This window comes from Onychostoma macrolepis, chromosome 15 (assembly GCF_012432095.1).
Source record: "Onychostoma macrolepis isolate SWU-2019 chromosome 15, ASM1243209v1, whole genome shotgun sequence".
Lineage (NCBI taxonomy): Eukaryota > Metazoa > Chordata > Actinopteri > Cypriniformes > Cyprinidae > Onychostoma > Onychostoma macrolepis.
The window spans coordinates 19,286,425-19,308,274 of record NC_081169.1 but is presented as its reverse complement, the minus strand read 5'-3'; the positions used below and the strand labels follow the sequence as shown (position 1 = coordinate 19,308,274).

General features: G+C 36.9%; 1 protein-coding gene across 7 annotated transcripts in view; it reads right to left on the bottom strand.

Moving 5' to 3' along the window:
* Positions 1–21,850, bottom strand: part of rap1gap2a (RAP1 GTPase activating protein 2a) — a 97,856-nt gene that overhangs the window by 45,144 nt on the left and 30,862 nt on the right. For 2 of the 7 annotated variants that reach the window (XM_058799102.1, XM_058799103.1), the window contains exon 1: positions 6,396–6,627. The exons of 3 other annotated variants lie outside the window; for them this stretch is intronic. In XM_058799102.1, the coding sequence (XP_058655085.1) occupies positions 6,396–6,619 (224 nt within the window). In that variant the 5' untranslated portion in view covers positions 6,620–6,627. Of the gene's footprint in view, positions 1–6,395; positions 6,628–21,850 lie in introns of those variants that run through there. 2 more of the 7 variants (XM_058799094.1, XM_058799095.1) reach the window with 1 other exon arrangement.

Sequence of the window (21,850 nt, the reverse complement as noted above, 5' to 3'; positions counted from 1 at the left end):
TAAAATATATTAAATATATTATGTTACATTAAATATTATATCTTATGTGAATAGGTATTTCTTACACAAGTAAATTTACCTTTTTTATGAATAATTAATTTTATGGAAAATATATTATCAATTAACCCACTGAAAAATAGCATAAAGCATTAAACTCACAGTTGTTTTATGCCCCAAAAATCTGCCAATGAGGTAAAAACATAATAAATAAATTACAAAATATATAGTTTTTTTTGGTCACACTTTATTTTAAGATCCAATTCTCACTATTAACAAACCATTAACTTGCCTCAATAAACTCCTAATTTGCTGCTTTTTAATAGTTAGTAAGGTAGTTGTTAAGTTTAGGTATTGCTAGGGGTGGGCGCTATACCCGTATTAATGTAACTATGTAACATAATGTATTATGTTGTGCCATGATATGGATTTTGCTATACCGTGGATACCGTTACATATTCCCCGCTTGATCGGACATAGATCGGAACCGGATGGTTTTTGCTCCAAACACACGATCGGCTTTTAAATATATTTTGGCTGATCTCTATTCCTGTGTTGTGCCCAATTCTGACCCCCTGCCAGATTATTACCCCTTAGTATTGGTAGGTTTAGGGTTAGGTGTGTGGGCGAGGGGTAAGGATCAGGGGTGGGATTAGGATTAGGCAATCAGATAGCGATTTCAACGAGAGGGGTAATAATTTGGCAATAAATTGAGCACAACACCAGAACTGCACACAAACTGGATTATAATAATTTCCCAAAATGTAATTTGTGTGGAAATATTACTAAGTCTGTAAACGGCCATTAACACAGGACAGAGACGCAGACCACAAGCGCAAGATCACTGTTCACAATGCTCGAAATATAGGAAGAAAAATATATATATTGAATTGGGGGCAGGGGGTAATATGAATGAGTATCTGAACTCTCTTCAGAAAACTTTAGATGGCATTTTCTTTTCTCTTACCTCCGTGTTCATAAGCGCAGCGCAGAGCAGCTTTATTTACAGCGGTAACCAAAGGAACGCTAAATTGAGGCCATAAGCGCCATCTACTGTCAAAGAGTGAATTTGCATGTTCTTTCAGTCCATTTGCTGTTTTTCTTTTGTGCAGGTTTCTTATGTAGCATAATTTCACACTTCTAAAGTCAGACTATTTTTGCCTTAGATCTTGAAATCATGTTTTTTTTTTCTAGTTATATAATGTTTAAATACATATTTTGTCTGTAATTTAACTAAGGTCTACTAAAATGTGATTCCATTTTTTCTTCTCATATCGCGATATAATATCGATATCGTCTGGACAGTGGAAAATGTGATATGAATTTTAGCTCGTATCGCCCACCCCTAGGTATTGGGTATAGGATTAGGGATGTAGAATATGGTCATGCAGAATATGTGCTTTATAAGTACTGATAAACAACAAATATGTTAATAAAATGCATTCTGACTATGCGTTCACACCAGACTCGACTTGCGCGAATAAATCACGCTATTCGCGCGTAGTTGGACGATTGATCATTTGGAGTTTACTCGCTTCATTCGTGCGTGAAATTCGCTTTATTCGCGCGTGAAATTCACTTCACAACAGACGCAAATTTGCGTCAGGGAGGGGCTTCTGCCAGGTGGCTCCAGTCTCGTTGTGAAATGGTTGACATGGATTTTGTTGAGAGGGTAGCTGCGCTTTATGTGCTATGGAAGGCTGAATAAACACATCAACTCAATATGTATATATATTGCTCAAAATTGAGTAAAGAGCGTTTTTTACAACTTACCAGATTGTCCGACCTCCTCACTCACTTTCTTCCAAGCAAGATCCTTTTTATTCTTGTTTCTGTAAAAGTACGAAGATGTATCGTACAGCTCCGTGTATCCACATACAGCGACGATGATTTTGTCCTCCATTGTTGTTACGGATTTCTGCCTCCGCTCACTACGTGTAATCACGTCACTACTAGAGCAAGCTCCTGATTGGTTAACGTGGTGTGAATATTCGCCAAAGTTCAGATTTTTCAACTTGTGAAAACTTGTGTCGCACCGCGTCATTCGTGTCTTTGCATTGACTTAACATGTAAATCACTCGCGCTTAATGCTTCATTTGCGTCTGGTGTGAACGCACCATGAGGGAGATGACGTGACCCTTCGGCAGCAATGCACAGCAAAAGCATAGTCCTTTGCTCTGCTCACTTTGTCAGAAATTGTATATATCCTGTCAGTAAATTTTGAACCACTCGTGGGTACCCCAGCAGTCAAGGACAGACGGAAAAGAGAGAGTGAACAATCGCCAATAAAGAAAAAATTAAAAGATTCCACCATCTCCAGAGAGGATCTCGACGCTTCTATAGCTAACGGTATCAAGCTAGCGCTTGAAAAGCAACAAAGTACTCTCGATTCGGTAGTGGCTTCAACTGTAAGAGAAGCGATAGACTCTGTACTGACCCCAGCACTCCGGGATGTACATTTGGATATACAAACAACCAAGGATTCTGTAAAAGAGCTAAAAGCAGAAGTTGAAAAGCTAGCCATCGCGGTGAAACAGACACGTGACCGGGTCGATTCCGTTCAAGCAGCTGCACGTGAGGATAGGAGGATAGTCACAAACTTAAGAAATCAGCTGGAGCAACTCACTGAAAAAATTACGACGGACATTGAAGATAGGAGCAGGAGAAATAACGTACGACCGGTGGGGTTGCCAGAGGGGGCGGAAGGCTCCGATGCAGCTGGCTTCCTCAGAGCTAATCTTTCCAAGTGGATCTCTTCCCTGAAAGGCCGTGACATCGAGATTGACCGGGCCCATCGCGTGTATGACGGAAGGAAGAACTCAGATCGGCCGCGTACTCTCATCTTCCGTGTACTAAGATGGCATGACAGATCAGCGATCCTGAAGGGGAACAATAACAAGGTGGCCATGGACACTTGTTAATTTCTTTTTGGAATCTTGCCCCTGTCCTGTACGCTCATCCGCTGACTGGTAAATAATAATGATTTATTTTCTTTATTTTTATTTATTATTATTATTATTATTATTCGGGCTGATGGAGAGCAGGTTCAATCACTACGCTTTTGGCTCAGTGGGCCTTTAGGGGACATGTCTTCCGTTGAAGTGGACTGGTCACGCATCAACATTTGTTTCTGTTGTTTATGCAGACCTACACTCTCGGTAATATGCGGTCTGCTTTGACCATTTGCCCCCTCGGTGCGTTCATGATCGCATTTCGGTCTGTTCACGATCGCGTTCCAGGGGGGGGGATGGGGGGATTTGGGGGTGGGGGGTGGGGGGTTGTCTCTCTCGGTCCATTCGCCGCAGGGCCCCCTCACAATCGTAAATCGATTTCCTGTGCCCTGATACAAGAGTCTCATTTAAAACAATGCGATGTGGCATGTTTTCAAAACAAGTATTACAAACTGGCAGCCTTCTCTTGTGCCCCTAATAAAACTAAGGGGGTGCTTATCTTAGTCGATAGGAAGTTACATTTAACTATTGAACATATCGGGAATGATTATGAAGGTAGATTTGTTTTTATACTCTGTAAAAAACATAATGACAGGTTAGCACTGGTCTCCATTTACTGCCCGAATGAGGCATTTTTCACAAATATTTCCAATATATTACTTGAGCAGATTGATTGTCCTTTAGTGATGGGTGGTGATTTTAATGCTGTTTTAAATCCTGCACTAGATAAATCTCACCCTGATACTACAGCTAACCCATCCACTAAGTTATTGAATAAATTTATCACTGAACTTAATGTAATCGATCTTTGGAGAATCCAGAATACTACATCTAAGGACTTCACTTTTCTTTCTAAAAAGGGTGGAACGTCTGATGGGAGGACCTTTCAAATTTTGTAACAACACACCCTTATGGCACAACTTTAATTTTTTATGTTGAAATAGGCCATTTGTCCAGCCCTCTTGGTCTACATAGGGCAGAAACATATGCGGTGACTTTTATGATAACCAGGGACTCTGCTCACTTCAAGAACTAAGTTTTGTTTACCAGCATCATCATATTTTGTCTTTTTTCAGTTACGTTCTGCTCTCAAGGCCTATGGAGTTCCCTGGGCATCCCCTATTTCCTCTCATCCTATATGGGATTGGATCGCACCACCCTCTGGTTGGCCATCTGTTTCTTTAATATATAGTAAACTTAATGATCACACTACAAAGTCTCTTTCTATTAAATCTATCTGGAATCGTGAATTAACAGGTTTTAATTTATCGGTCGACTGGGAGAGGGTGTGGTCTAATCTAATCTTAACTTCTAAAAACTTGTAATTATCTATTTCAAAGTCATCCATAGAGCATACAAAACTCCTTACAAGAGGTTTAAAATGAAACTGCAATCGACCTATAACTGTCATATCTGTAACACTGTATCAGCAGGTACTTTTCTCCACATGTTTTGGGAATGTCCAATTGTTGTCAATCCATGGACTCATGTGAATTCTGTTTTGCTCCTTTTACTACAAATTGAAATTGAAATTGTTGATGGTGTGTCTCCCTGTTGTTTGTTTGAGTGGATGTTGTTTTGTAGATTTGGAAAAATAAAAAGTTGATCACAAAAAAAAAAAAAGCATTCTAATGAGCGACTAATTAATTGTGAGAATTGGTCACTATATATAAAGTGTCTGCATTTTTTAGATTAACAATTGTTAAATAATAAATAATGCAAGATTAAATATTATATATTAAATAATTTGATTCAAGGGATAGTCTCTGTGATGTTTATTGGCAAACAATACAAAAATACTTTTTAAGAAATTCTTTTAAAGATCTTTTTACCTACTCAAAGAACTCCAATCTGAGAACAAATTACACCCTGAAGTGCTCTCGAATCTGGTACCAAACCTTTAATTTTAAGATAAAACAACGCAATTACTACACCAGTCAACCTTTCGATTAAAACAAGAGAGAGCAATAACCTTCCTCACAGACCAAACTTGAAACACCCAGCCATCAAGGTGAATCACATTATAACGTTTACAAATATGCCCCACTTATCACTCTGAAAAGCCTGTTTGATTTATATACTCTGCTCTGCACATCTGAAATAAAGAACGGGACAGAACTGATCTAGAGGGAATAAAAGCGGTGACTCCAGCTGGGCCGTCTCGCAGTGATGTCAGTAACCATGCCAGTTATCGATGAGATCTATGCAAATGGAGCTGCACACATGGCGCCTGAGAACACAAATCGTATTGTGTGTGGTTCCACGCGGCACGACACCTGTGTAAAAGAGTGTCTTTGGGCGTGTGTTAGTATGCAGTCAAATCAGTTTATAATTAATGATTAGACAAAGTTTACACTGGGGCCACTGTTAGCGATGATGATGCCAGCTGATAGGGGCAACACGGCCACTGACCAGACAGCCACTGGAGAAGCTGAGAAATAGTTTTGTGGTCTCATCCTCGGAGATTTACTTCCACATACTGTACAATCTGACCTGGATGACCCTGACCAGGAGAGATTGGTGAAAACTATGTGCCTCTCTCTCTCTGTTTACTCTCTGTTTGTTTAACAGTGCTGTATTTGCTTGGAACTCTTTGTACATGGACGGTTACACAAAGTACATATAAAAATACATATGCAATCTTCTTATTATCTTTCTTATTACCGTTTCTCTTAGACAGCAATGAGATTACATAGAGAGCAAGGCAGATTTTGCTTTTTCTAAGAAAAAAAAAAAAGACCTCAAAAACCAACAAGTGTTCCAGGAGACTCTCAACTATTATTTAAAATTAAAGCATTTTTGTTAATTAAAATAAAACACAAATTAAATTTAAAAAAACAGAGATGTTTCCAACTGAAGTCGAGGCAAAATAAAAAATAATAAAAATGAAGAAATTACTAACATAAAATGAAAAGTTAAAATACCAAAATAAATAACAGTAAACTGTGCTGACATTTGCCAAATTTGTAATTAAATTAAACATTTCTCTTTATTTTAGCATTTTCAAGTCCAAAAATGCAATCCATGATATATATACTTTACTGTATATCAACAATTGTCTTATTTGTGTGTTATGTTGTTTCTCTATCAGAAACAGTTGAGATTTTTCAATGACGCATAATTGAGAACTTGAGTATCCTGAGCTTTGAACAAGAAATATCTTATATTTCTAAATAGCATATGAGGAGAAAGACAAGCTTGGAAGTTGCAAACGAGAACATCCTCAAATGAGCCACACACAAAAAAAAAAAGTCCTTTACTATATACTGACCCAATTACAACACACTCTGGGACGACAATAAATGTATAAAGTGTACATACGACGACCTACATAGCCAGAAACCTCATACCAAAACGTAGGTCAAGCAGAGCACCCAGGCCAATAACAACAGCCAGATCTGAAACACAGGTCAAACTAGAGGGTGGGAAAAAGAAAAGTTCACCCACCGCTCCTTGTCTCTCTCTTTCTCCCTCTGCCGTCTGGACTTGTGAAGTAGTCCGATCAGAATGACAGCAGCCCGAATGCCGGCTTTTTTGGAGTTGACTTTGGCTTCGGAATCCGACATGCTGTCCGGCTCACACTCCGAAACAGACTTTGGACCAGGACTGTCCTGAGCTATTCTGGTGCGACCAAGCTCTCTGCCACGGGCTGAGGGACTGAGAATATACATCTCCCTCTACCTCTCTCCTTCTCATGCTCTCTCTCTCTCTCTTTTCTCCTCTCACTCACTCCTACACCAGTTCTCATTGCTTGCCTTTGTCTGGATCTGATAGGCTGAACAGAATACAAGCCACGCCCACTTCTCCCCAGCCCCTCCCTCCCTCCCTCCCAATCCCTCTCTCACTTTTCCATCTGCTCTGTTCCTGGACTGTTCAGCTTTCTGTTGTCAGACCTTTCCGCACTCGTTCAATCTAAAAAAAAACAACCAAAAAAAAAATTGTCCTCTCCTGACCTCTTAACGCAAATAGTCAGACTTAATTGCATCTTGCATCTTTCTGAATCAAAATGCACCTTTTGTTTAGCGCAGAAAGAAACTCCATCACCTGTCGGTCAACATCCTTGACCCCTTTTCCTGTTTTCTATGGCCTCACAAAATGCTTTCAGAAAATTCAGGCGTATAACAATAAGGTGGTCAATATTAGTGACCTTTCTCCTGTACCAAAGTAAGAATCTCCTTTATATATTTCAGTATATTTGCGTTTGCATGTGCCACGGTCTGGCGGTTCGCTCCCTCCAGCATCTCGTCTGACCCGTTCTTCATTTCTCAGTCTTGTCTCTGTTTGTCTTTCATATTCTCTTTCTGTTTGCCTTTTCCCACTGCAGGAAGTTACTCCCTCTTCTGCTGTCTGCCTAGTGTGCTGGGTCTGACTCTTTCTATGCATATCTCGCTCATAGATGGATTAATGCATGGGCCTGCTGAGCATTTGCCCCAAGGAGGTCTATAATACCTGGAGAAGGCTATCCGTTAGCATTTCCATTCATCTCAGTGGCAGCTGCTCAGCTGGTGCAGGAACCCCCAGAAGTACTGGTTTGAAATCTGCCTCTTTTTTTTCTTTTTGCTCATGGAGCCACATTAAATAAAAATAAAAACGCTTGGGGTCAGTAAGATTTTTATTTTAAAAGAAATTAATACTTTTATTCAGCAAACACGCATTTAAATATTACAAAAAGATTTATTGATTGTACTTTTGTACTTTAAAATCTACACTGTAATTTTACAATTCTAATAATACAGTACTTCAATAATACTAATATTTTACTGTATTTTTGAAAACAGAGAAACTTCCGTTAACACTTTACTTAAAGCATTTATGTATAATTATGCATTATAAAAGTAGTTTTAATGCATTAATTAATTATGCCTTGTAATGCATCTTATAATGCATTGTACAATCCCAACAATAATTGTAACCACAGTTATATACATTTCATTTATTTAACACTTATCAATTCATTATAACACTATGAATTCAAATTTGGTTATAATTGTTTACAACAATATATAATGTATTACAATGCATATTATGAATAATATAGTGCATTATATCCTTTAATTATCATTTTATAATGTATTATACATATAGGCGTAAGGTAAAGTGTTACCAGACTTCTTTCAAAAACATAAAAAAATATTACTGACCACAAACCTTTGTGTGGTACACTGTAAAAATGTTGTTGTTTTTTAAGTTAATCTATTAGAGTAGACTGAAATTGAAAGGACGACCTATACTCAGAATTTGTGCTTTGCATTTAACCCATTCAAGTGCACACACACACACAGTGAGCAGCCATATTGCTACAGCGCCCAGGGAGCAGTTGGGGGTTTGGTGCCTTGCTCTAGGGTCTCACCTCAGTCGTGGTATTGAAGGTGGATACCAGGCGCTGGTTATTCACTCACCCCACCTACAATCCCTGCCAGACCTGAGACTCAAACCCACAACCTTTGGGTTGCAAGTCCAACTCTCTATCCATTAGGACATGACTTAATTTAAATATATTTCAAAATTTCACATTTAATTAAATTTACTTCTTGACGATTCTTTGTCATTTTTGAAATTTCTGAGTGAAAATTGCTTTTACACCAATTTCTGTAAAAATTGTGGAGCTGGTTGATCTTTGCCCCCCAATCGACACTGGAAGTGCAGTGCATCACGACACAACAATGTCATGATCCTTTCCTTGCCTCACTGGTTGTCCAACATTTATAGTCAGATGTGCTCTTTGTGTCCAATAATGGCCATAACCCATCCAGTTTTTTGCTCTGTTTGCAAAAGATTAACTACCCATGTCTGCAAAAACAGATGGTTCTCTGACAACTAAAATGAAAGCTAAAATGGAAACAGTGGCCAGCTGGTTCCCTCTTAATCAATAAGGATTAAAGTTGACATGAAATCAAAATTTCTGCTTTACTTTTCTGCTTTACTTTCTTAAAACACATTCCTGATCTTCAATGCACACTGTTCAAATAAAACATATTTATATTCTTAACCTTTCATCTTTAAATTTTTCCGCCAACTTGCAACTTTTAAACCCTCTTATTTTTCAATTCAACTCACAACCACTAACTTTCATGGTTCAGTCATTTCCAGATCAATACAATCAAGTCTTTTTTCTTGATGAATATCCTGTTTCCCTTGGAAATACATTAATGTTGCCAAGTTTGGGGTTCTTTTTTGATAGAAATAAATATTTATTTTATTACATTTATACAGCAAGGGTCCATTAAGTGACAGTAAAGACATTTATAATGTAACAAAAATGATATTGCTAATAAATGTTGTTCTTTTGAACTGTCTATTCATCCTAAAAAAGTAAAACAAAATATTAAGCAGCACAACTGTTTTCAACACTGATAATAATAAGAATTTGTTTGTTTGTTTTTCCAACAAATCAAGACGATTTCTGAAGGATCATGTGACACTGAAGACTGGAGTAATGGCTGCTGAAAAATCAGCTTTGCTCTTAGAGGAATAAAATACATTTTAAAATAAATTAAAATGGAAAATTATAATAGAATATTAAAATAGAATAGAATAGAAAACAGTTACTTCAAATTGCATTAATATTTCAGTACGTTTAAATAATTAATTAATTTTTCTATTTATTTATTTGACTAAATAAATGCAGCCTGGGTGAGTCATCTTTCTAAAAAGTCAGAAACTGACCACAAACCTTTGAATTGTACATTAAATTACTGCAGTAAACTGTATTGTTAAAATTAGACATGAATGTGACGTGAAGTTTGTTAGGTAAGATACTGAATTATCTATTACTTTATTGAATGTAAGATACTGTTCCTCATGAGTGCAAAAAATATATAATAATAATAATAATATATATATATATATATATATATATATATATATATATATATATATATATATATATATATATAAGAATGAGATAAAACAAGCAAACAGCTGCAACAACAAGTGCCTCAAAGAGCCAATGTACCCCTTCCCCAGACTCAGACTCAGACTCTGCCATGGTAACGTTGCCTCAGATTCCCCAAATCTGCCACCAAGATCCTCATCCCCACAGCAACCCTGAGCTTCCTCTGGGGAAGGGGCTGGTTGACAAGCAAGCCAGGTCATGTGATCAGTGAAAGAGACGTGGTATCTTGTATCTGTGGAGAGGTACTGCAAAATGAATATGTGAGGTGTCTGGTAGGGAAAGGTGAACTGTATTCTCTCAGCTGAGCTGTTAAAAGAGTTAGATTGAGAGCGAGAGATTCAGAATGGACACAAAGTGAGCAGTCTTTCAACAAAGATCCATGAAGCTCCAGGCTAAACCCCTGAGAGAGCCACAAACACAAATGCATGAGCAAACACATCCCCCTCTCTCACTCCCTCATCTCCTTCAACACACAAACACACAAACATGACTCCCACTGCACATTACACACACACACATAGTATACAGTAAATACCCTATAGGAAATCACAAATTCTTCCCTTCCAAACATCTGTAGAAGCTCAGAGCAACACACATCTCTCACACCTTTCACTGCACTTCACATGATATCCCAGTGGTCTTCTACATTCAGGTGCAAAAACACACTTTGGCCATCATGAGGGGACGCAGGGCCTGGGAAACGTCTCCAGTGACAAAAGAATGGCGACAAGTTACATCACATAACCAGCAGAGTGTCTGCCATCTAAAAACTACACACCTGTGAAGTTTATCGCATACCAACACAAAAAAAAATTACAAAATCAAACCCTGAAAAGCAGTTAGAAGAAAAATCTTCACTGTTTCTGAAGTAAAACGTGAGCAAACTCAAAGCAAGATCAAACTCCTCAGATTAGCTACAGCTATTACATAGGTTGTTTTCAAAATTAGTGTTTTGAATATTTTAATTTAATATTAAACCATTTTCTCCAAATCTGACAAAAGGTCTAATCTACTGAAGTAAACAAGAGGATGTAGAATAAATAATAACAGACAATGATGCATAAATATAAATAATATTTTAGCATAAATAACATTTACCAAAAATTTCCTAGCATAAATAATATCATATTATATTAGCCAATAATACATAAATAATACCAGCCTATCACAAATCAGCTTAGCACAAATAATAGGGTGAAAATTATTTGCAAATATATAAGTCTACATAATATTAGCCAATAATATCCTAGCATGAATAACATTAATCAATAAAATTGTAGCTATAATAATATTAGCCAATAATGTAATAATGAATATAAATAATATTAGCCAAAATGGCACAAATAGAAAATAATATATGAGCATAAATAATATTATACAATATTAATATTAGCCAATAAAATCTTAGCAAAAATAATGTTATCCTAGCATAAATAATAATTTACTAGCACATAATGTTAACATAATTGAGTTAACCAATCAGATCTCAAAGGATAAGTCTCACGCTTCATTATTTCACACTCAACATATTCAGAAATATGTGGTTTTGCAGACGTACATGTTCAAAACCTGTTGTTTTAAGGAGACAATGAAGGTGACTAACACTGAACCAGACAACTGGAACACAAGGTTTTAAGGTTGCCATCAATCCAGTTTCTGTCTCATGCACTCTAAATTTATCAAAACGAGTGTACAGTAGATAGGTCTATTATCCAGCCTAGATAGAAATGCGTTGACGCTATATGAAGAATGAGACAAGACAAGACAAGGTGACTGAGAGAGCAGCTGAGTATATCCAAGCCAAACACTGCAGACAGAAATAGCCGAGCACCGCACAGGAGAAACATGTGGCCCTGGAGCCAAGCCCAGCCAAGCCAGAGCTTCTTAATGAGCACAGCGCTGTATCAGTGTGTGTTTACACACTTTCACACTAACAAACAGGCTCATTCACAATCTCTGAAACACATACACACACTATAGCAGCCACTCACACAAACACCTACTCTTGGACAACGGCATCTTACTGATATAATTAGCTTGATTGGAACAAAAGCACTGATGCAATGTACAGTTGGAGACTACCAATAAAATAGTTCTGAAACTCAATGGTTAATTCAAAGGTCACAGGTAAGGGTGACCCTTGGATAGTTACTGAGAAGTTCATTGTAAACGGTAAGGAAAGGATCAACAAGCTCTGCAAATAAGCAATATTTAAACTTTGGAAAGCATAATAATGTCAGTCCTGAACTTAAGTAAAGGGAAACAGCCAGCTGCTCATTATCTTAAAATAAACCCAGACAGTTTGGCAGGTCTCAGGAGTTTTATTTTTGCGATAATGGCCAGCTGACTGGACAATATCCAACTTATTTCATGGCTACTTACCGAATAAATAACTGAACATTAAATATTGATTTGAGCAGTTTTTTTAACGCAAAAATGAAACATTCTGTGTAAGTGTTGTTATTGTTAACAATCTATCACAAACTATTTTGTTAATTGACAAAGCTGAAATACAATAAAATATAAATATTAGATAAAAATGTTTTACAAAAATTAGAAGTGCAAGTTCCAAGTTCATTGGAAATGCATGCCTGTACCATAATTTAAGCAAAATGATAATACGTTCCAAGACACTTTCAAAATCAAAATGACACTTTCCAGTGAGCAGAGCTAACAAACATCAAAACAGATGAACATGAATCAGGCAACCTTTTATACACAATAGTTGTTGGTTGGTATGTATCGCAGCAGTTCAGAAATCAAATGTCCGGTGTGTGGTACTAAAAGTTTAAGGATCTATCGCATTTGAAAAGCCTAACCACGTGTTAACAAAAGCAAAACTGAGGTAAAAATGCATTTGCTGAACAACCATGTCAATTTAGATTACTGTTAAAAGTCTTTGAGCCCTTTTATTGTTACTCATGTTTCATGGGAGTCGTTTTCAAGCGCTCCACATCGCAAGTACAATGCTGCACCAGGTGAGCTACAGAGCAAGTTTACTACATTAGAAAAGCCTTACATATAGATTTTATTAGTTTACAAATATGTGTAAACTAATGTGCCACAGTACAGATGTTTTGAAGTCATAACATAGAACTGCACAAGGAACTGTGTGATAATATTTAATTGATTATTAATCGATAATCTGCCCCTGTAATTATACTTTGTGTAAAGAAGGAATAAAGGGTGTTGCCATTATACTGCCTCCAATGTGCATTTTCTGCTGGAAACTGCCGTGAATTCTATGTACAGGTATATTTTTGGACTTTTGCATAAATTTAAGTAGAGGAATGTTTTTCCAATCAGTCTAGGTTAAAACTAACTGAAATAAGTAATAAAGTACTAAAATTACTAAAATTAAATCGGAAATAAAAATAACGCTAAATAGAAATGTTAAAAAGCAAAAACTAATAAAAATGACAAAAGCACAACAAAATTAAAACTTCTTAAATTAAACTAAAATTAAAATGAAAACTGAAAATATAAAAACATTCAAAATATCAATAAATGCTATAATAGTTTTTAAATAATACAAAAATAACTGGTCTGTGGACTGATATGAGAGTCATGAAACTAGGATCAGTTATATGGTTCAGTGGTCATTGTACAAAAAATATTTGAATGTTGCTGACCACTCAGAATCAAGTATTCCAGAGACTTGTATAATATGTGACCCTGGACCACAAAACCAGTCTTAAGTCGCTGGGGTATATTTGTAGCAATAGCCAAAAATATATTGTATGGGTCAAAATGATCAATTTTTCTTTTATGCCAAAAATCATTAGGATATTAAGTAAAGATCATGTTCCATGAAGATATTTTGTAAATTTCTTACAGTAAATGTATCAACTTAATTTTTGATTAGTAATATGCATTGCTAAGAACTTCATATGGACAACTTTAAAGGCGTTTTTCTCAATATTTAGATTTTTTTGCACCCTCAGATTCCAGATTTTCAAATATTGTCCGATCCTAACAAACCATACATCAACAGAAAGCTTATTTATTCGGCTTTCAGATGATGTATAAATCTGAATTTCGAAAAATTGACACTTAAGACTGGTTTTGTCGTCCAGGGTCACACATACCAATTACAATTTGTTTGGAAAGACAGTAGCATGTTTCTTTATGACCGTTTCGGCGCAACGCTTTTACAAGGTGAGATATGTCATTCACCAATGATGACAACTCTCTAGCGTAATGTGTTTCCAAGGCCAGGCACTCAGGCAGGACTATCATTCTTCAAACATCATTTAGGATCAAGCCGTCACCACTTAAACCTTCTTGGATCACGTCCTAATGAATGAATGTTTGCACGTTAGCGCATGCATATTTTAAGACTGATTTCAATAATCTATAGGCTACAGAGCACTCATAATCACGTACATTAAAGAAATTACAGTGTGTTTTCACTGTACACGTTTGTGTTAGAAAAATATAATGCTAATTTTAAAGGTCAAGGTCAATTCAATGTCAGTGCGCAACTGGAATTATGTTCAGCAACATACAGACTAAATAAATGAGACAGCAAGGTCATGTGCTTACATTTACAGTAACAACATTTAAAAGAAAAGAAAAACAGAGGTCATGAACATTCATTTCTAAGTTAGCTTGAGTACATAAACTAGTCTATTATGTCTAAATGCACTCTAATTTTTGTCGGGTTGCCCTAGAGTACTATTATGCCACTGCATTGATGTTTCTGTTATTACTTTGAAGGTTCATGAAAGTAATTTTCCTCTGTTCTAAGAGCAGGGGGATCCAAATTTAATATCCAAAATGAAGGTCTTCTTCGTTCTCTAAGGCTTTGCCTCAGTATTAACCGAGTCACATGCTCTCTGTAATTGTATTTGTTACACCAGTTGACTGTTTGCACTGTCACTTTGGTCTAAAAGCATCTGCAAAATGAGAAAATGCAAATGTTATGGAAATTAAAGCTCGATTTGAGCGTGACCTTTGCAAATGTCATTGATATGTGGCGCGATAACTTCTACTGAGAAATTTCGAGACAGAATTGGTGTCAAAAAGGTGTCAAAGGCTTCATTTACTAATATCTGAGTAATTGCTCGCCTATTTTAAGCCTCAATCTACAGTAACAGATGTCAAAACGTCTTAAAACAATACTGCAAACCTAACTGGGTAAGCAGAATAATAACTGTTTGATAACAAAGAGCTCTTTTAATGTTTCCTGATCATTTATCTCAACTTCATTCCACTTTACAGAAGAACTGCCGTCCCTCTAGGCCGGGTAAAGGATTGGTCACCAGAGGTACGGTGAGTAACATCATGAAACGGATCCCTCCAGGTTTATGTGACAATGACTCCCAGAGACAAAGATTAAAACCTGAGGAATAAAAGGCTCTCATCTGACGTCTATTAGCTTCCAGGCAAACCCCCGAGGAGTTGTGTTTTTCCCACAGAACTCAGGATCACAAGAATCTCATTCTCACACCTTATCATTTTATTTCTAACTTCATCTCTGAAAAAGACATTGTCACTATAATTATTAAGACCTCTCTGCTCCGACGCGGGGCATCCGGGACACTGGCCGACAGATCATCTATCATTTGCAAGTGTCTGCACCCTGTGGACAGGCAATATGACAGGCTGCCTGGAGGTTAGCATGACACATCTTTCACTTATGGAAGTTCTGCAATCCCTGAGAAAAGTGACAGGGAACTTGGATAATGAGTATTATGTTATAAATGAGCATTATGACTGATGCATGATGATGGAGGTATGTGAAATAAAGAAATAAGGGAGTTTTCACTATTTATTTACCGGTATTGGTTGAAATATTTAAATTTGAAGGCTAATTTTTGTCTGTTTTTACATTTGGATGACCTTTGTGGTCATCAAGCACTCGCTTAAAATTAATATTTAATAGCACTAATAATTTCAAATCTAACAGTACAGACTACTAATTTTTTCTATTTCAGTTAAATGCTGTTCTTTTGAACTTTCTATTCATCAAAGAATACTGAAAAAATATATCACAGTTTCCACAAAAATATTAAGCACAACAACTTTTTTCAACATTGATGATAATAATAAGAAATGTTTCCTGAACTTCAAATCAGCATATTAGAATGATTTCTGACGGATCATGAAGACTGAAGTGATGGCTGCTGAACATTCAGCTTTGCCATCACAGGAACAAATTGCATTTTAAAATATATTCAAATAGAAAACCGTTATTTTTTAATAGTAATAACATTTCACAATATTACTGTATTTACTGCATTTTTGATTAACTAAATGCAGCCTTGAGGAGCATAAGACTTTTTCAAAAGCATTAAAAATCTTTCCAGTCCTAAACTTTTGAACAGAAGTGTACACTATGTCTAAATTTACCTATATAATTTAAAAATAATTACTTAATTATTTTATTACTTAAATTTATTTTTTATTTATATATTTAATTTATTTTTGTGTATTTTACTTTTTCACACAAAATATAATATTAACAATTAATATAATTATCAATATTTATAAAAAGTAATATTCTACAAAGCATAATTATCGGTGCATCCCTAAGATTATCATCATATGTGTCATTAGTGACGTAAGTGTGAAAACAGCCATTTTAGAGGAATTGCACTGATTAAAATTCACAAAGAAAGAAAAATATTTTTTTTACTTTGGCACAGCCTTTGTGCACCCATGAATCTTTTAAAATAAGACCAGAAGCACATGCAATGAGTGTACATACAGTCAGTTTTGATTTCATATTAATTTTAAGCAAAGAACAGTTTCAATGATCCAAAATTTCAATCGTTTTTTTCAAAGACAAACAGCACAGCCTGGCACTGAAATCAATCTGCTGTGAATTCATCAATACAAATTTGGTGCACCTATAAAAGATGGTCTCTGAAATGCGCAACGACTGATGTTTTCTCATCTTTATGCAGCTACTAATTGTTTAGCTGCCCTTCCGTGCTGGAAAAGCAGGTTATCATCTCCAATTAATTTGGCTCAAGAGACACAGAGTGCACCATTGTTCAACAGCACTCTATGAAAATAAGATTCTTTCAGTGAATGCACAGATTTAAAAAGACTTCTGCATCTAATCTCTGTCCAATACTTTTCCACTCTTCGTTTCCTGTCTGTTTTTCTCTCAGCCAGACAGAATATCCTCTTTTTTTTTTTTGCTCCACTGTGATGCATCCAGTCAACCAGACCCAGACTGATCTCCCCCCTCTCCTTCTCCTCCTCCTCCTCCTCCCAAACCTTTTCTTCCTCTTCTGCTGCAAATGTCATTTATTTAATTTGAGTCATAAATCAATTTGGTCCCTTCCTTCTGTTTGTGGAGAGGGTTGACAAAGCTTGCTCTGACAATTGTTTAGCCCCTGCCCTGATTCCCCTCAAAGAAGGGTGTTTACTTGCTGGAGGAGAGGAAGAACAACAGAATAGACTGATAGGAGATGAGTAAATACCATGCGATTGATATGATATACAGTACAATATACCAGTACCACAGCTGTGAGGTTCCTATGAGGAAAAGCAACAGGTAAAACGGCAATTAATAGCTACAAACGAGACATCCACAAGCAAGCAAACTGATTTTCTTTCTCTCTCATCTGTGACGCATGCAGAAAGCAGTCGCCAGCCTTAGTTTTAATAGATTTCTCTCAAGTCATTCATGAGTGCAGATAGGAGGCACACCGAATCCAGCTGCAGGTCTTCTTTTCATGCATATCTTATGTAAGAAGACAGAGCGAGAGAGGTCCGGAGAACAGTAACAAAGAGAAAAGGAAAAGAGGACAACAGAGGTCAGAGTCAATTTAGCAAATATGATCGAAATTTTGGGCATATCCTTTGCGGCGTGTGTCTCATTGAAAAGAGGCATTTTTTAGCCTTCATACGACCTGGTCTTGTGTTCTCAACCCTTCTGCTGTTGATGGCACCATGCCTGTACTTTAATGGCACCCACAGAATAGGTAATGCTCGGATAGAAATGCATAAACATGTGTTCCAAGTAGAGATGCACAATGCCATATTGGTTGTTGGCCAGTATTACAGATTTTTCATTTGTCAGTATCAGCCCATATTAGATATTTAATTGGATATTGGATATCTGTTTTTACATTTAGATTATCTCTGATTAAAGGAACACTCCACTTTTTTTTGGAAATAGGCTCATTCTCCAACTCCCCCAGAGTTAATAAGTTGAGTTTTAACTTTTTGAATCCATTCAGCTGATCTCTGGATCTGGCGATAGCACTTTTAGCATAGCTTAGCATAGATCATTGAATCCGATTAGACCACTAGCATCGCTTTCAAAAATGACCAAAGAGTTTCGATATTTGTCCCATTTAAAACTTGACTCTTCTGTAGTTATATCGTGTACTAAGACCGGCAGAAAATGAAAAGTTGCGATTTTCTAGGCCGATTTGGCTAGGAACTATACTCTCATTCCGGCGTAATAATCAAGGAACTTTGCTGCCGTACCATGGCGCAGTGATATTACGTAGCGCCTGAAAGTAGTCCCCAGCTATATTATAACTAAGTACCTAGCTGGGGACTACTTTCAGGCGCTGCGTAATATCACTGCACCTGCTGCGGCCATGTCCCATGCCACACGCACTCATGCAACCCCATACCATCAGAGATGCAGGCTTCTGAACTGAGCGCTGATAACAACTTGGGTTGTCCTTGTCCTCTTTAGTCCGGATGACATGGCGTCCCAGTTTTCCAAAAAGAACTTCAAATTTTGATTCGTCTGACCACAGAACAGTTTTCCACTTTGCCACAGTCCATTTTAAATGAGCCTTGGCCCAGAGAAAACGCCTGCGCTTCTGGATCAAGTTTAGATATGGCTTCTTTTTTGACCTATAGAGTTTTAGCCGGCAACGGCGAATGGCACGGTGGATTGTGTTCACCGACAATGTTTTCTGGAAGTATTCCTGAGCCCATGTTGTGATTTCCATTACAGTAGCATTCCTGTATGTGATGCAGTGCCGTCTAAGGGCCCGAAGATCACGGGCATCCAGTATGGTTTTCCGGCCTTGACCCTTACGCACAGAGATTGTTCCAGATTCTCGCACATTTTTATTTGTTCTAAATGTACCTTAAATTAATACTTTTCAAGTTTTTAATACTCTAATTAACATGGGCATGGATAAATATGGATGCTTTATGCAAATGTATGTTTATTATTATTGAAACCATAGTCAACATAGAGCATGAAGACTAGACATGTTTCAAAGGTCATAGATGTTTTTCAAATAACTTGTTCATGTCTATTAGACACATGAAAAAAGAAATACCAGGTTCCCATTACTTCTCTTTCTTTGCACTGAGCAATTTACTTACACTAACCTGTTTACATTTTTGCATGACAGGGCAGCTCTTCTTCTGAACATGCAAAATGTACATTTATTATTCATTATTACATTTGTTTCCCTCTCTGTGCCCACATACTGTATTTAGATGAAGCTAAATTCTCAATAAAACTGTTTTCATTGGTATATGTTACTGTTTCTGTTGAATGAATATGAAATAATGACTGAAACACGATCCATTAAGACAACATAACCAGCTCTCCCTTCCAAGATGTTAATCTGCACAAAAAAATCATGATAATCGCACTGTCGTCTGATGAAATACGCATAAGATAAAGACAACAGCTGTGCTGTGATTTCGGCTATACTTGCATGTAAAATTAGAGAGACAACATAATATCTGTGTTTAACTGAATTAAAGCGCTGCTCCTCTCTCCCGCACGCTGAACAGAAACTGAGCAGACGCAGAGAGAGAGAGATGGGTGTGTGCGCACGCACGCTGGGTGAGCGAGAGCGAAGTGTTCGATCCGGAAGTGTTCGATCCGCCATCTTACTATTCCCTACCAGCAGAGAGCACCATTGAGTCACATGCAAACCGATGGCCTAAAATCACCCGATTTGAAGCGAATCAGTCAAACGGGATTAGTTTTTATGTTATGTGTATGTGAATTCATTTTTACTTCAGATGTTATCTGCAATGTTTATGGTCTTTTGGGCAGGATAAGCAATATATTTAAATCGTTTAGGTGTGTGCCTGCTGCGCACTGCAGACACAGGTAATGTTAACTGATCCAACACAAAATATAGCCTATTTCTTTATGTACGTAATTATTCAGGAATCATTCAACATGAACGTATTAGTATCAGAAATTGATTTGAATATACAATGAATAATAGCCTCTATATTGCTCTATGTTGTACTGAAATGAAAAGCTTAACTTACCATGCATCATCTTGAAATAAATCTTCTTGCTTCTTCCGTACTGAAAGTTAGTCAGTTATTTCTCTGAATAAATTATGATGTATATATTTTTAATGTCATGATTGAGCAACATCTATTTCATACTCTCCAAGATCGCGCAAATATGCTTACCATTTATGTAAAATGTCATGCTAAATTAATAATTTATTTAACCACCGTTTAAATCTGCTTCAAAACGAATGCTGTTAACAAAATCATTGTTGAAACATTTGCAGTTAGCTTACTGTACGAATAAAAACACTATAACAAAATTATAAACAATGAATAACTGTACAAGGCGAAGGTATATGTGTATACAAAGCATAAATCTTTCTTCAGATTTCAGAATGAGCACTTTGCGATTTGTTATATGTTGAGGTCGTGTCCGTCTGATGTTTATCATGTTCATCTGATGTTTGCTACTGTAATGTATATGAAAGTAACGTTTTAATAAGCAGGGGAAATTCCCGACATTTTTAAATAATAACCGTTTACATGCCCAGGGAGTTTGCATTGTAAGAATGCACAGGGATACTTCAGATTTAAAAACGCTGACTTGTTAGGTGATGTTTTCTCATTAAATTCTTACGATTTCCTATTAATTCAATAGAATGTATGGGAATACTGGGGAATACCAATATGGCGGCGAGGCGGCTTCACTTTCATGACGCCATGAGCAATCCAGTTCTCTATTATAGATCAGTGGAAGAGGCTATAAACGATCCGACACCTGCAGGATCCTCACATGCGATAGCCTAGTAGCCGGGACAACTTCTTCATGTTTACAGATGTGACGTAATGACGCAGTGCCATGCTCAAATTTCCCGCGAAAACCTACCCGTACCACTCAAATTAGAAAACATTATCATAAGCTAACCGTTGTGAATCGGGCTAAAGTAAGGCGATAATTTTGAACACTGGCTAGTTATGTACTTGCTGAAATATTGATTTCAGATTATTTTTAACCAAAAAAAGTTACGGACTGCAGCTTTAAAATCACTAAAATTTCAGTATGTTATATATTATATTATGGTTGCATTTCTAACACAACTGAGATGAATGGGAATGCAAACAGATAGCTCTCTCCAGGTATCATAGTCCTCCTTGGTTGGTCACATGACCGGCATACACCTTGGGGGCTTTGAGTGTCAATCCACAGCAAAGTCAAATGAAGCAAAAGCAACCTTACTACACCATCCTCCACCTTCCCTCCTCTGTATCTTTATTCTTCTTTCTCAGCCTAATCCCTTTCAGATGCTAAACTCTTCCAGTAGCACCGCTGCCCAGCACATCCTCATTAAAATTCTTTTTTTTTTCAAGCTGCCTGACACCACTTCAATCAATAAGAAGAGTCCTTGACACGCTTATCTTTCATGTCACTGAGGTAGTTTTTAATTTTCTACACACTGTATATGCAGTAAGTCTCCGGGCTTTGGAAAGGCAGCTAATTTGCACTCAAGTTTTCCACGGATATGTGGATAACTGGATGTCACAGGAGACTTGGGGCCACCAAGATGAATTCAAAACAAAAACAAAAGCACACTTTTTACAATATCAATGCCTAAGACTCTCAGTGCCTCAAAGCAAGTTCTGTCCTGCAATAAACTGAGTAATTGAATATCCTATTTCACTCAAGAATTCAAATTGTGGAACCAAATTGGGTAGGAAACAGCAAGTCAAAGAATAATTTAATTAGTAAATTTAAACGACAATAACAACAACAACATTAACAATGGTAGCTAATTACGTCACTGATTTGCTT